The sequence below is a fragment of the Eucyclogobius newberryi genome, unplaced genomic scaffold (genome assembly GCF_026437365.1).
Source record: "Eucyclogobius newberryi isolate DKJ021-1_F unplaced genomic scaffold, fEucNew1.0.hap1 SCAF_5, whole genome shotgun sequence".
NCBI classification, from domain to species: Eukaryota; Metazoa; Chordata; class Actinopteri; order Gobiiformes; family Gobiidae; genus Eucyclogobius; species Eucyclogobius newberryi.
In genome coordinates, this window is record NW_027316167.1 from 15381011 (window position 1) to 15396626 (window position 15616).

The 15616-nt window shown below is 39.0% G+C and overlaps 1 protein-coding gene across 2 annotated transcripts in view; it reads left to right on the plus strand.

The window, feature by feature from the left end:
* LOC140381680 (protein TANC1-like) overlaps positions 1 to 13897 on the plus strand; it is a 74577-nt gene extending 60680 nt beyond the window's left edge. For both annotated transcript variants that reach the window (XM_072465779.1, XM_072465780.1), the window contains 9 exons: positions 1925 to 2048; positions 2130 to 2305; positions 4902 to 5034; positions 6040 to 6069; positions 6155 to 6246; positions 7804 to 7950; positions 11307 to 11407; positions 11986 to 12217; positions 12666 to 13897. In XM_072465779.1, coding sequence (XP_072321880.1) covers positions 1925 to 2048; positions 2130 to 2305; positions 4902 to 5034; positions 6040 to 6069; positions 6155 to 6246; positions 7804 to 7950; positions 11307 to 11407; positions 11986 to 12217; positions 12666 to 13703 — 2073 coding nt within the window. In that variant the 3' untranslated portion in view covers positions 13704 to 13897. The remainder of the gene's footprint in view (positions 1 to 1924; positions 2049 to 2129; positions 2306 to 4901; positions 5035 to 6039; positions 6070 to 6154; positions 6247 to 7803; positions 7951 to 11306; positions 11408 to 11985; positions 12218 to 12665) is intronic.
* The last annotated feature ends 1719 nt before the right edge of the window (positions 13898 to 15616 follow it).

Sequence of the window (15616 nt, forward strand, 5' to 3'; positions counted from 1 at the left end):
TTAGCTTACACTGGCTGATACATACACTCACATACAGACGTTAGCTTACACTGGCTGATACATACACTCACATACAGACATTAGCATACACTCACATACAGACATTAGCTTACACTGGCTGATACATACACTCACATACAGACATTAGCATACAGATACATACACTTACATACAGACATTAGCTTACACACACTGGCAGATGCATACACTCACATACAGACATTAGCATACAGATACATACACTTACATACAGACATTAGCTTACACACACTGGCAGATGCATACACTCACATACAGACATTAGCTTACACACACTGGCAGATACATACACTCACATACAGACATTAGCTTACACACACTGGCAGATACATACACTCACATACAGACATTAGCTTACACTGGCAGATACATACACTCACATACAGACATTAGCTTACGTACACTGGCAGATACATACACTCACATACAGACATTAGCTTACACTGGCAGATGCATACACTCACATACAGACATTAGCTTACACACACTGGCAGATACATACACTCACATACAGACATTAGCTTACACACACTGGCAGATGCATACACTCACATACAGACATTAGCTTACACTGGCTGATACATACACTCACATACAGACATTAGCTTACACACACTGGCAGATACATACAATCACATACAGACATTAGCTTACACACACTGGCAGATGCATACACTCACATACAGACATTAGCATACAGATACATACACTCACATACAGACATTAGCTTACACTGGCTGATACATACACTCACATACAGACATTAGCTTACACTGGCTGATACATACACTCACATACAGACATTAGCTTACACTGGCAGATACATACAATCACATACAGACATTGGCTCACACACACTGGCAGATACATACAATCACATACAGACATTGGCTCACACACACTGGCAGATGCATACAATCACATACAGACATTGGCTCACACACACTGGCAGATGCATGCAGGCACGTGTTTGCTTGTGTGGGTACGACACTGAGTAAACAGATTTTAGAAACTAAATGTATGAGTATAAATCACATGTCATTATAAATATTGACTGTAATGGATATTAGTTGTATTCTTTTATTTTATTTTTCTGTCTTATTTATGGTCCACCTAATGAGTATGAATTAGTGTGTGTGTGTGTGTGTGTGTGTGTGTGTGTGTGTGTGTGTCTGTCTGTCTGTCTGTCTGTCTGTGTCTGTCTGTGTCTGTCTGTATGTATGTATGTATACAACTATCTTATTTGTATTTCAACATAAGAGATAAGATGGGGGTAGGTGTCTAATGAGCTTTTGCTTCTGCCTACTACAGGGCATTGTTTACTGTGTTTTTTCTTCTTCTTATAAATTGCTCAAATAAAGAAAATGAAAGTACACTAGTCAGTCTGAGGGAGTTGTGGAACTCCTCCAGGTTTCTACTTTTTCCCAAGGAGGTTTGGTAGTTTTTTCCTGGCTGAGAAGGAGGGTCTAACGACAGGGGAGCTTGGGACATTTGTCTAAGGACAGAGGATGCTGGTACATTATTCTAAGGACAGAGGATGCTGGGACATTTTGTCTAAGGACAGAGGAACTTGGGACATTTGTCTAAGAACAAGGGATTCTGGGACATTTGTCTAAGGACAGAGGAGCTTGGGACGTCTAAGGACAAGGGATTCTGGGACATTTGTCTAAGGACACGGATGCGGGGACATTGCCAAGTCCCTATGCACATTGTTTAATCTGTTTTTCACTGTCGCCCCTCGATTGAATTGAATTGAATAGTCATTTTGAGGTCATCTTCAATCGTTTTTGTTATAGACAATATACAGAACTTTATATTCTAATTTTGCATATCACAAACAAAACAATTGTAGTATGATAAATAAAACTCCCACCTCTGTTTCCAGGTTGCTGAGATGCTGCTGAAACAAGGTGTGGACCTGAATGTAACTGATAAACAGGGTCGTAATGCGCTGATACTGGCGGCTTCAGAGGGTCACATAAGCACCATAGATCTCCTGCTGGCAAAAGGTACTGCTTAACACTATCACCATAGCGATGTTGAATTAGCATCGTTTTTAACCTGTTGAACTCCTCTGTTTCCCCCCGTAGGTGCGTCCCTGTCCTCTGCAGATCAGGAGGGGCTGACCGCGCTCAGCTGGGCCTGTATAAAGACACAGAAAGCAGCTGTCCAACACCTCGTGGAGGCCGGAGCCGATCTGAACCATCCGGACCGACAGGGACGCACGCCGCTGGATCTCGCTGCTTTCAATGGAGACGCAGAGACGGTGGGTGTTTGTTTTATGATTTCACCATCAAATTAAACTTATACAAGCCTGACTAGACCCTTGCATTTTTTGGAGTGTCGTAGGCAAACTTCTGATCCCAAAAAGTAGCAAAACAATGACCAAATTTAAGGACCCAAACAGTGGCATGGACATTGTATTAATTTGCCGCAAAATCACTTAACTAAAAAAAAGGTTGAAAACAAATACTGTACTAAATTATTTTTAACACTCTTGAATTTGTACAGTATTATTTGTACATGAATATACAGTACATATTGAATTTGTACTGTATATTCATGTGCAATTGCTGTCGTGATTCATGTGCAATTACTGTGTAATTCATGTGCAATTCATGTGCAATTACTGTCGTGATCACATGCAATGGTATTTATTTATTTATTTTTATCTTTATTATTTTTTCCCCTCCATCCCTTGTTGGGAAATGGGAGGTTTTGTTTATAGGAGTTTTTTGTTTATAAGAGATCTTCTATTGAGAGTGATTTTCAAACTTCCTATAAGTTATCTGTTCTTTTCCTCTGTATCTACCTGCGTTGAAACAATGAAATTTCCCCATGTGTTGAACAATAAAGGATTATCTTATCTTATTAGCTTGACGTTTTTTAATCATGTCTTGCAGAAAATGAATTTTAGTGCCACATTAATTTACTTTAATTATTGATGAAACTATTAATACCGCGTCAGTATTATTAATGTCTACATCCACATTTTGCAGTTGATAAGACTTAGCATGCTTCACGTGAGAGACTTTTACATTTTCTACAACATGAAAACGCTGAGAATTTAAACAATGAGTTGGTTAAACACTGTACCGGTCGATTTCTCACAATATATTCATCACTATGTATTGTATCTGCCTTTGTGACCTCGACAGCTGCTGAGTTAATCCATATCTCCCCAGCAGCCCATGGTGCGGGTCCATCCTCTGGCCCTCTTCAAACGGGGGCATACTTCCACATATAGCTTTAATGTTAAATTATTGACGGTGGAAAGCGGAGAATGAAGGGATGAAAGGAGCATACGCAAGAGAATATACTGTACATAGTTTATGCATATGACAGGTCTTCATGCTTTTCTAATCATTACTTGGTTTGGTGGAAAAGTACCTGTGGTAAATATGATCGTGGTCACATTGGTCGAGTGGCAAGATGGAAAATAAGTTGGAAATTACAGGAAGTAGTTACAGTAGTAGTTATAAAATATCACTTTGGGACACTCAAATATACAGGGATATATTAGGAGGAAGTAACTTGTTTTTCTGAATAAATATTGTGTAAAGGCATGTTTGTTAGGTAACAGTTCAGAGTTCAGAGCCATTGAAAGTGAACAAATATCACAAACCACAAAGTTATTCAATGTAAAACAATGTAAAATATTTAAATATGAACAATAACAAAATAAAGACATGCATAAATTAAGGTGGCAGAATAAAAATACTACCTATCTTTATGAAATTAGCTTGTCATTGTTTCCAAATCAGAAAGTGAAATGATAAACCACAAAAATGGCAAAACTTGCAAACATTTGGTGAATATTGTTGCTATTGTCTTAACTGCTGTAGTGAAATGAGTGGTCCAACTTGTCTTTTAGACTTATATGATATGATATATATGATATGATATAATATGAGGTGATTGTTGCAGAAGATTATGGAAAACCACAGATTAAAGTGCAAACTGTCTCACCAACACTGGGTTGTAATATTAGGGCAACAAAATCTCATTTGAATTACTTTGTGTTGTAGGTAAAAGTGTAGTAAAAGTATTGTACAACTGTATTATCCGTCTTCAAAAGTTTTGTAATTTGCATAATGTTTTTAAGAACGTCCTGGAACAAAAAAACGATGATATAAAATGATATAATAGACAATAGACTTTTTACTTTTTTAATTTTAAAAACACAAAAATGTAAATGTTTTGAGTTTAAAATTTAGAACTTATGTTTCAATTTACAAGTTACAATTTAATATACAGAAACAAACACATAGTTTTCTATGTGTTTGTTTCTGTTTGTTTCTGTGGTTGTTGTTTTTTTAAATCAACCCACTTAAAAGTAAACAAGGAATTAAGAGAGAAAGACAATAAAAAAAATGTAACTAAAACCTTAATTTAGCTTGAGTGATGGACTCCAGACGTGGTGCAGGCGTATAATTCACAAATTTAAAGCTTTGTTCTTCTACAATAAGATGTGAGACAGGCTTCTACTCTGACAATCTTCAAATCTAAGCTAAAAACAGTTTTGTTTAGCTGCGCATATGACTGAAGGGATTTTTTCTTTGCACTCTTCTCTTTTGTTTGTGATTTTATTAGTTTAGAAAATCAGTTGGATTGATAATTTTTAATTTAGTTAATTTTATTGTATTTCTGTAATTTCTTTGTGATTTGAATGCATTTTTCCTGCTGTGTGAAGCACTTTGAATTGCCTTGTGTATGAAATGTGCTCTACAAATAAACTTGCCTTGCCTTGCCTTACAATAGTTTGCAAACAATAATTTCCCAAGAGTACCACTCATAATGTACCTTTTGGACCTAAATTGGCTGAGAAAACGTCCTTTAATCCGTCCTCTTTGTGCTGGCAGGTGCACTGTTTAGTGGATCATGGCGCTGTGTTAGAACGAACTGAACACAATGGAACTCGAGCTTCAGAGCGCTCGAGTGGCTGCCAGAACCCCGCCCTGGTGGCCTCACTGCTCAAAAAGGGATCGAAAATGGGTAAAAACACCACACACAGACACATCGCAATGGACGCCTTCAAAAGAAAACAGATAAATCCACGACACAATGAAGTATATGTGAGCATAAAGTAGAATCGATAGCTGTGCTGCAGGTAGGAGCTAATGAACTTTTGATTGATTTTTCTTTCTCATAAAGGAAGATGTATTTCTCTGTGTTAACGCTACACTTTTCTCACGATTATGTTTTGATTTGCTTTACACTCAGAGTTTTGCTGCTCACAATATTCATAGTCCTTGATTGGATCTCAGTATTGTCCTGGTTTAGTCCATTACTGAAGTCCTGGTACTGACCTTGTTTTTGTCTTAGTTTTGTTTAATTTTTACAAGAGACTTTCAAATCACACAATTCCGGTGCTGACAATTGTTAAGAAGATTTTGATTCAGTTTTTCCTAGTTTTCATCCTGGTTTTGATTTAATTAGACCAACTTTTTTAATTCAGTTGGTTTGTCCCATTTTATAACTTAAGATGCGTTCACACTTGTCATTGTTCAGTCCTAAATTGAGCTCATTTTAGTCCTGATGTGAACTTGGTTTGGTCCTGTTCTTGTGCTGATCTAGTCCAGGTTTAGTTTCAGGTTTAGTCTGGCTTGATCCAAATTTTTGTGTCAAATGAACAAGTGTGAATGCCCCTGGGTTTTTACGAGATCACATGATTCTGACGCTGACAATTAAGCTTCTGGCTTAGTCCATTTTAGTCCCGGTTTAGTTCTAGTTAGTGCTACCGGTTAAATCACGTCAATTGTTGCATAGATCCTGGTTTGGGTCTCGTTTGATTAATCAATCCCCATTGAGTCGTGGATCAGACCTGGTTGAGTCACGCTGCAGGTTTTTCTTGTCATCCTGCCTTAGTCCTTAGACCTGGTTTAGTTCTGGCGTGGACCTGGTTCAGGGCTGGTTTATCCCCATCTTTTGTCATCTGCACTGACTGTCTCTCTCTCTCTCTCTGTGTATCCTTCGGCTTTTCCGTTCATCCCTCTAAAGGCTACAGAACAGCTCCTCACGATCGATCAGGTATGAGATTTATGGCGGTCTGGCAGTGATAGGACGAGTGGAGTTGTGAAGAGAAAGACAAATGTTGGCTGTGTTGCCGTTACAGGCCACGCTACCTGGGCCATGGCCTCATCCAAACCAGACATCCTGCTCATCCTGCTGCAGAAGCTCATGGAGGAGGGCAACATGCTCTACAAGGTAATAATGCAAACTCAAGTTAGCGTCTGGGATGTTTAACTGATAATCGTGATTATTCAGGTCGCAATATAATCACTACAACTTTAAAAAAAATTACCTTCATTTTTGAAGCGCGATTGAGTCATTTCAATTCAATCTAGAAACCAAAAGATACATGAAAAATTAAATAAAGCTAATTGTAAAGTGTTTTTATCTGGCTGTTATTGTCATGTCAACTTATGTCAACTATAAAGTTTGATTTCAATGAATTGGTCACATATAGATTTAGGTGATGTAATAGACTAGATTAGAATATGTGTGTGTGAATAATTGTGACATAGTATCATTTCTAAATTTTGATACTGTGATAGCCCCAGGTGTTTTATTTATATATGTTAAAACTAAAAAAATTGAAATAATTATGACAATTTTAAAAGCATAATTAAGTTCAATTTCAATTCAATCTAGACTCCAGAAGACACATAAAAAAGCCTGATTGTCTCCTGACGTTAAAGTGACATTAACTTTATGTTATTGTTTTGTAAAGTTTGATTTCTTTAAGTTGGTCACGTGAAGAGGAGCGTGATGTATTAGAAAGTGTGACTGAAAGAAAATGTGAGATTTCACTGTTTATTTCTGTTATCGAATCACAAACTCATGATATTTCTTTTCACAATACTCTTAACACTAGAGTTTGATAATTAGATTGTGACATCCATATATTTTAATGATGGTGTAGATTATTAACATTTTACCTGCTGAGGAAAAGTCTTATTAATTATGTTAATTATTCTGCAGCTTTACTCTTTAGCATTGATCCAGCTGTCAATAATGAGCCCCTAACATCTAATTTTGTACCTCTATTTTGTCCTTTTTAGCGTTTTTACCTCATGTATTGTATTCTTAAAACAGGGGTAGAAAGCAACTAATGACAAATCCTCATGTTACTATAACTGAGTAGATTTTTTGAGTACAAACATTTACTTGTACTTGTAATTGAGGAAAAGTCTAGCCACGTAATTGTAAGTAGCTACATTTAAAACTAATTGGCATTACAGAGTACAGCATACAGTTGTCTCACGTCACTGCTCGTTTTCTACTCTCCAAACACTCGAAACGACGCTGCATCTCCTGCTGCACGCCCTTAGCCCCGAAAATATGCAGATTGCCGTTTAAAGCAACTTAATTCCGCTTTAATCTGTTTAATGAATTAAGTTTTGTATGAAAGCCTGAGTTGAAATGCTAGTGCTGTGCTCTGAGCTTTAGTCACATGTTTTCCAATCTGGTTTCCAAACTACAAATGACAAATAAACTTCTCAAATTACATAAAAGTAGCATTTTGTTGTTGTTTTTCATAGGTACAAATTTGGCAGAACTATAAGTGAAATCTGACATATTTTCTTTGCTGATAAAAGTGTCTGAAGCAGCTCAAACTATTTCAGGAATAAAGTGGAAAGATATGTTTTCAGTGTTAAATAATTCAGCAGCACCTACCTCTTTACTTCTTAGCTTTTGCATGTGTTAATGCTATCCCCGCTATAATGATCTGCATCATGCTTTTGCCTCGTCTTTGTGCAGAAAGGACGTATGAAAGAAGCCGGGCAGAGATACCAGTACGCCCTGAGGAAGATGCCACGCGAGGGGCAAGGAGAGGAGCTGAAGGGGCTCCGGGATCTGCGGGTTTCACTGTATCTCAACCTCTCGCGCTGCCGGAGGAAAACCAACGTAAGTCCCAGAGCCGTATCAAACCGCTCATGCACTATTTAGCACTGTCGGGTTTATGAGGCGCCGAGGGGACCGCGAGGGGCCGGCCAACCCAGCGAAAGCAGCAGCAGAGTCCTTCAGATTCATAATTCATCTGGATAAACATTGCACAGCTATAGTGTACGGCGAAAACATTGTATCCAGTAGAGAGTTGTGCCGTGGCGGTAGGATTAGGGTTAATCTATACTGTGCATTGTCCCTGTCTTAAATAATTAAAAACTAACTCCTGGAATATATGATGTTACAAATTAAAAGTATTCGTACTCTTAAAGGAGACATGGGTAACTTTTCACCATGGTATAGCAGTGTTTCATTGTAAGTTTATTCAAAGTTCTTTTTTTATTGAGTTCGATTTGTTAATCCTGTATTATCTTGTATTCAAGTGCTCATAAAAATCTTGATTGCACCTACCCCCTATCTCTGCCCACACATCTGTACTTAGCTGTGATTAGATGGGTAATACAGACTGAGTGATACGTGTAGGATTGTGTCACAAAAATAAAGACATCGCTGCAGATTGTGGAAGTTCAATCAAAGAAGAAAAATGCAGTAAAGATCCAAATCAGTAAATGAACACCTCTCTCTTCCCCTCAAACAATGGCATCATTTTTTGATGCTGAAGCAACTTAATCATATGAAACACTTCTGCTGGAGTTTAACCAACACCTATCATCATTACAATCATTTAAAAGTGTTTTTAATATGCAAAACGATGATCTACTTGTGTTATCGTTATCGTCTGTCTGACTAAAGATATTGAAGGAAAAATCATGTGTTAACCAACCTCTCATTTGAGTAATAATACAATACTTGGGTCTGACATTCGCACTCAGTTCAATCGTTATGTATTGCGGTAGAAAGCGTCATGTGAGAAGGCGAGGAGCGCTGCTTTTACGCGTCCCGGTGCGTCAGACCTGGTGGAGCAGGTGCTGACATCACGATGGGGATGCTTTTGTTGAGATAGATGCTTTTGTCCCGGGGCGAGGTTTGGAGCGCCCCCCGATGACAGCTGTCCGAACTGAATGTGTTAAAATGTCATCCTTGGGGTGTGTGAGGCCGATGAATCAGATAATGTGATGTGATAAGGTCATTCCGTGGCCAGCGCAGATCTGCTGCTTTGTTAGAGCTCGGACTACAGCGCTCTAACATAATACTGCAAACAATGGACTTAAAACTATGCATTATTTACAGCTGAAGGTGGTTTTACTGCTGGTTTAAGTCGGACTCAATCTAGGGATGTAACCTTGTGACATCATATTGTCAATAGTCTCACAATAATATGATGAGCTGTCACAATATATTAATTGCAAGCTTCTTTGCTTAAATAAATACGTTATTTTGTTACAGAAGCAGTAAAAGAAACAGAGATAACTACATAGACCATGATGCTTTGCTCCATTTCAGTACTGATACATACTGATAAAATAATGAATTATTTTGAATATGACAGTAATGAATCACACCAATGTCTTGTCAAGGGATTTTAAAAGGAGAAAATATATCTACAATTAAGTTCTCAACAAATAGCGTCCCGTGAAATGAATATTGTGATGATATGGTACCGTGAGATTTGCATATGGTCACACCCCTCGCTCAGTCAATAATCTCTGGCCTGACTACAACTCAAAACGCTGCTGCTCAGCTTTGAACCAGCACTAGAAACACATCACTGCCATTTTAAAATCTTAGCATTGGCTCACGATTTATGTTCACATTTGTTTGTTTTTAACTGCCTCCATGGCCTTGCCCCCTCAGTGTTTGTCCGGCCCGACACTCCTGCGCGCTCTCCCGTTGTCCCAAACACAAAGAGAGAAATAATGGGGGTGTGACCTTTTTCTGTTGCTGGCCCAGAACTCTGGATTTCTTCTTTAAAAACACACCTTTTCTCTTTGGCTTTTTAGCACAGTGTGAAATGTGCGTTTATTGTTCTGTTGTTTACAGTATCTTCTGCTCATTTGTGTGTTAAGCGCTTTGGTCGACTGTGCTGTTTTTAAAGTGCTCTATGAGTAATGTTGGATTGGATTTCGTGGCACTCACAAGATTATGCTACTGGCTAAAGCAGTAGCATAATCTTGTGGGTGCCACGAAATCCAATACATATATATATATATATATATATATATATATATATATATATATATGTAAAGTGATTCTTGGTCAACTAAAGCCATGTTCTATTGACCGATTAGTTGACTAAAAGAGGATGTGGCACAGGAGTTCATGCAATAACCATTATTTATAGAGAAAAGTACTAGAAAACTGTTTATTTATATGTTAGAAATGTGTAAATTAGTTTAAACTAATTAATACATTTACATTTCTAGACCTGTGACCTGTTTTAGTCTCTCTCAGTCCTTGATTGGTGCTTGGTTTGGATCTAGGATCTATCCTAGAGTTATGTTTTTTTTCGTAAACTAGCTATGATACTAGTTTTTAAGTTGTAACTTGGTATAATTTGTTTTCCAGTCCACCGAACTATTGATATTACCATTTAACATTCAGCGGCTCACTCTTTTCTGGCTTTAGCTTTAACCTCACTTTCAAGGACACGACAACAAAGACATCATTAAAATTTCACCTGAGAAAAATAATGATGATGAAGAAGCCGTTTAAAAAATCACAGGAATCCCTCCTCCTTCCTGTCTGCTTTATTGCCTCCATTTCCGGCAGTCGACGGCTGTAAAAAAAATAATTGCTGCGTGTTCAGTGCCGTTAAACAAGCATCAGGAGCGTAACGAGGAGGAAAACGCATTATTATTCAATGTTGTTGTGAAATGTGTTGTCAATTCATAAGGGAGGACAATATTGACAAAAAAAACATCTTAATATTTTTTTTGATCCCGATAACGATATTTGACAATATTATGTCAACTCAACAGAAATGGGTCGTTTAAGATATTATTTGAGGTTTAATTATCAGTCAAATGTAAAATATCTGTCAAAATAATCGTAAAAGAAGTGTTAAATATCATCTTTACCAAACGTTTTTCATTTTTATTTTTAATATACTGTTCTTGTTGCATTTTTAAACTATGAATGATGTCCTCAATATTATAAAATGTATCTTAAAAACAACATTCACAATCATTTCTTTATATTGTCCACCTCTAATATGATGATATTGAATTAACTGAATGCTTTTCCCCGAGGCCCCAAAGCAATAAAATAACGACAATGAAAATCAAAGTCAAATTGGTCCCATCCTTTGTCCAAATACGTTAATAAATACATATTATCAACAAGTAATTTAAATTTTAAAATTCAGCACGATCTCTTGTCGCTTGGTAACAGTGTTTGTCTTTTGTCTGAAAACACAGGACTTTGGCCTCGCAGAAGACTTTGCCACTAAAGCTCTGGAGTTGAAGCCAAGATCTTATGAAGCGTTTTATGCCAGAGCTCGCGCCAAGAGGAGTAGCAGGTAAACACCGCCGTGGAACTGTGTGTTTAAGCATTCAATAAGTGGAAATGAAAACCTTTCCAAAAAACACTTCTATGTAACAGTGGAATTTTTAAACGTGTATTTTTGGCTTGCTGTTTTGCTGTTTCACTCATCCAAGTTGAAGTGTGGTTTATTCCTGCTTCAGGCTGACTTTATTCTGAAATGTCTGAATTTATTCTTATTTAGCCTTAATATAGTCCTGGCCCAAACCTGGTTAAATACGGATTTTGTCCTTTTGTAAATTGAGGTTAAGGTATAATTTGTCCCCATAACAACATTTGTCCTTCACCTGACCTTGTTTAGTTCGTTCAGACCATTTTTAGCTGGTCATCTGATATTTTAGTCCTGGTTTAGTCTTTATGATGATCTAGTTCTGGTGTACTTTATGGATATCCTTAATTTGGTAGATTAGTCCAAGTTTAGTCCTGGTTTGCAGATTGAAACTGGTTTGTTTCTCACCAGTTTCTGTAGATGTTTAACTACATTTACACATTAGTACTTCGTAATAGTATTAGTACATTTCTGAGTATTTTTTGGCTCATGTTTTTTCGCCGCAGACAATTTTCTGCAGCACTGGCCGACCTCCACGAAGCGGCACGTCTGAGCCCGTCCAACCGGGAGATTCGCCGGCTTTTGGCTCGCGTTGAAGAGGAATGTAAACATCATCAAAAAGCTCAGCTCGCCGCCGCGACCCAGAGCCTCAGCCGGGACCAGCACAGCCACCACCTTCAGACCGGAGAGGACGAGCACGACGTCCTGTCCCACGGCAGTCTGGAGAGGCCCGTCCCAGTGTGTAGTACCTTATGCTTCAGTCTATGAAAAATGAGAAATACACTTACACTTTTTGTACATAGAAGAGATAAACGTATAGCAACAAGATCGTTTCTGAAAGGCAGTTTAAGACATGTGCGTTTTAAGGATTAACATTTAAACAGTATAACATGCATTTCTGACAATAAAGACTTTATATTTGTAAGAAGTGTAGTTATAATCAGCCAAATCTGATATTTTTGCTTAAATTTTTTGCATATTGTCCCTTCAAATAAAGACTAAACTAAAGCGTAAGTCAATAGCTTCTTCAACAATCTTCTCACAATTATGATCACAACTAAAATATAACATAAAGTGGTTATAAAATTAGAATAGAATTTAGATTTCTACACTGGTTTTGCTTTAGCATTATAATATCAGGGAGGCATAGTCTTTTGTACATTTAATGAATCCGTTATCGTTACAGTTGGACCACAGTGACCAGGAACACGACGACGACAAAGACGACTGCGATGAGTTGATGCTGCCGTGTGGGAAAAGCCCAGAGTTTTGGCCCCTGAATCCTTACGCCGCCAACCGGACACTCCCGGGAAACTGCGGCCTGTTGGACCCGTCGCCCTGCTTCTCTCCGGACGAGTACTCGCTGTTTGGCGACTTGCCCGAACCTGTGCCCGCCCTCAGCAGACAAGGCAACCGGACTCACCTGCAGAGCTTCTCCTTGCAGTCGGGACGGGTTGGGGGAAGACCTCTCTCCCTGTGCGGGCCGTCTAGTCCTCTCCCGGGCAGGCACATGTCCTTAAGACCTGCTCCGTTGCTTGGTATCGATATTGGCCCTGGATCGTCGTCGGACCACGCTACCCTTAGCCCCACCGAGCACTTTCACCCTTTATCTCCGAGCAGTTCGTCGCCTCCCGGCTCGATGCACATATACCAACCGCGTTCCTCCAGCTTCTCCAGGGGTTCGGACAGACTTTCGGCCCACGCCCACGCCTCGGACAGCCTGGCGTTGGCGCTGGGCTCTGGGATGGAGGTGCGCAGAGAGGTGGGCACCGCCGGTTCGAGGGGATCCAGCTCGAGTCAAGCTTCAAGCGGGAATCTTTCGGACAGCGGTCGCCAACAGGAAGCGCCGTGCCCGATCAAGAGCAGCGGCAGCTTCAAAGCCAAGCCGGACGTAAAACCGCGCCCGTTTATGGGGGTCATGGACAAATCGGTGAGGGTGCAGGGGCAGCAGAGCACCAGCCTGAGCCGTCCCGAGCGAGGGGCCGCGGCGGACAGTTTTGGCATGTCGGTCATGGAGTTTCAGGGGCACAATGACTACAGACGCGCTTCGTTCCAGGACCAGATTTGCGGGAGCAGCGGTCAGCAGCGTGAAGCCCGGCCTTCGCAGTCTCAACTCCGATTCCCAGATGGGCGACACAGACCGCCGAGCCTGACCCGAGATAACCCCGCCCTCCACATGGCGCCCATCAAACCCAAGCGCTCCTTTATAGAGTCCAATGTCTGAAATCAGGTCAACAACGAAGCACAGTTCTACCGTGGACAGTACAAACTAATAGACCAATAGACCAGGGGCTGTTTGCATGAGGAACTGAACGACGGCTCCAAAATATCAAGTTACATCTATTTTACATTTGTATATTATTTTTTTGGTCTTTTTATTGGAAAACCTTTGCACTTCATTTTAGCTTTGTTAAACGTTCACACCGGATTATCTAATCAAGTCTAAAAGTCCATGTGAGAGACAATCGCAAAGTGGGATGTGTCTCTAACTTTCTGCTGGTTTTCTTTGTTTCAAAACATTTTAAAGAATCAAGTACAAGTAGGAGTGGGCAATAATGCAAAATACTTTTATCAGAGCTTTATATTATTACATTTTGTACATGCTATCTAGGCCTAAGAAGTAAATAAAGCTACACTCTGATTGACTTCACTGATTGGTTAAATCCGCCTGTCACTCAGAGAATGAGGGCGGATCAGATCTAGAGTTTGACCGATACAGGGGTGTTATTGTTTACACTTTTTAGCATTTTGGCTGTCAACCTTAAAGGTTTTATTTGAACAGAAGACCTATTGTCCTTTTGTCCGCTTTATAGTTCTAATCCACGACAACCGTGGATCAGTTAAAATTGCAATTGCATCTAAAATATCTTGATAAAAACAAACCTTCTTACTTCTGGATTGATTTGCTCCTTTAGAGCAGCCGCTCACCACAGCGAGCAGTGGATATTTCTTAAATTTGTGCAAAAATTGTTATGCAACACTGCCAAAAACATTTAATATAATACAATTGGAGAACAAAGTAAAGAGCCGAGGGCGTGTTTTAGTGGAGAATCTGGAGTGAAACAGGGTTTGACAGAGCAACGGCGTCTTATCCACAGGAGAATAAAGATTTTGAGTTGTTTAATGAGAAGAGAAAACAATCATGATATGATTAAAAGCTCCTAAAAGTCGATTATGCATGAGGTCTCCTTTCAGTACGAACAAAGACTGACTACACTGCTCTCACAGGTTTGTAGAGGATGTGGACGACTAAATGTCATTTTTACTGTATTCATAGGGTTTTAGAGTGGTGAAAATCAAGCACTATTGCCATAGATAATAAGAATTCAGAAGAAGTATTATATATTTGTAATGGGTTAAAGTGGATTCAGGATTCTACAAAAACTATCAGCATCAGCCATGAAACAACAAAATCAGTCCATCCCTATTGTGTGTTCTGCTTTGGGACCAGTTTGAGTCCTAATGTACATTTGATTTAGTTCAGTTCTAGTTTAATTGTTTAGTCCAGGTTTAGCTCAGTTTAGTCCTAATTATGAAAAGAAGTGTAAACTCAGTCCGATCACCGTTTTATTTTATATCCTAATAATTGCCCACTCCTACATGTAACTTTCTGCTCGTCTTAAAGTCACTATTTGAAAACCTCGTACAAACCATAATAACAAGGACTAAAGCATTTTGTATAGATCAGGCACCACATTTAACTGTCTTTTTATATTACTGATTTTTACAAGCATTGATCATGGAGCAAGTGGTGCGAGTTCAATTGTCTCTCGGTCCATTAACTTATACTGTCTAAAGCTTGTGTGTTCGAAAAGGCTGACGGCAAACAACACCACAGAAAATATACTTCCTGAGGATTGCAATCCACAGACGCTACAATGTTGGGCCCTTTAAGAGGCAGTGAGCGCAAATTATCTACTGTGAATCTAGCTTGCCTTCAGGGCTGGACAATAGGGCAAAAAGAAGAAAATCCTCATATTGATTGAGCACAATTTTCAATCCGTATTTGATTTGTCTCGTTAAAAGCAGATACAAATGCTTCCAAATCGTTGTATTTCCTGTACATAAACAATACAGACTAAATCATTGCCAGTGAAAACACAAAAATAGTCTTAATTTCATCCAAAATGTCTGAAA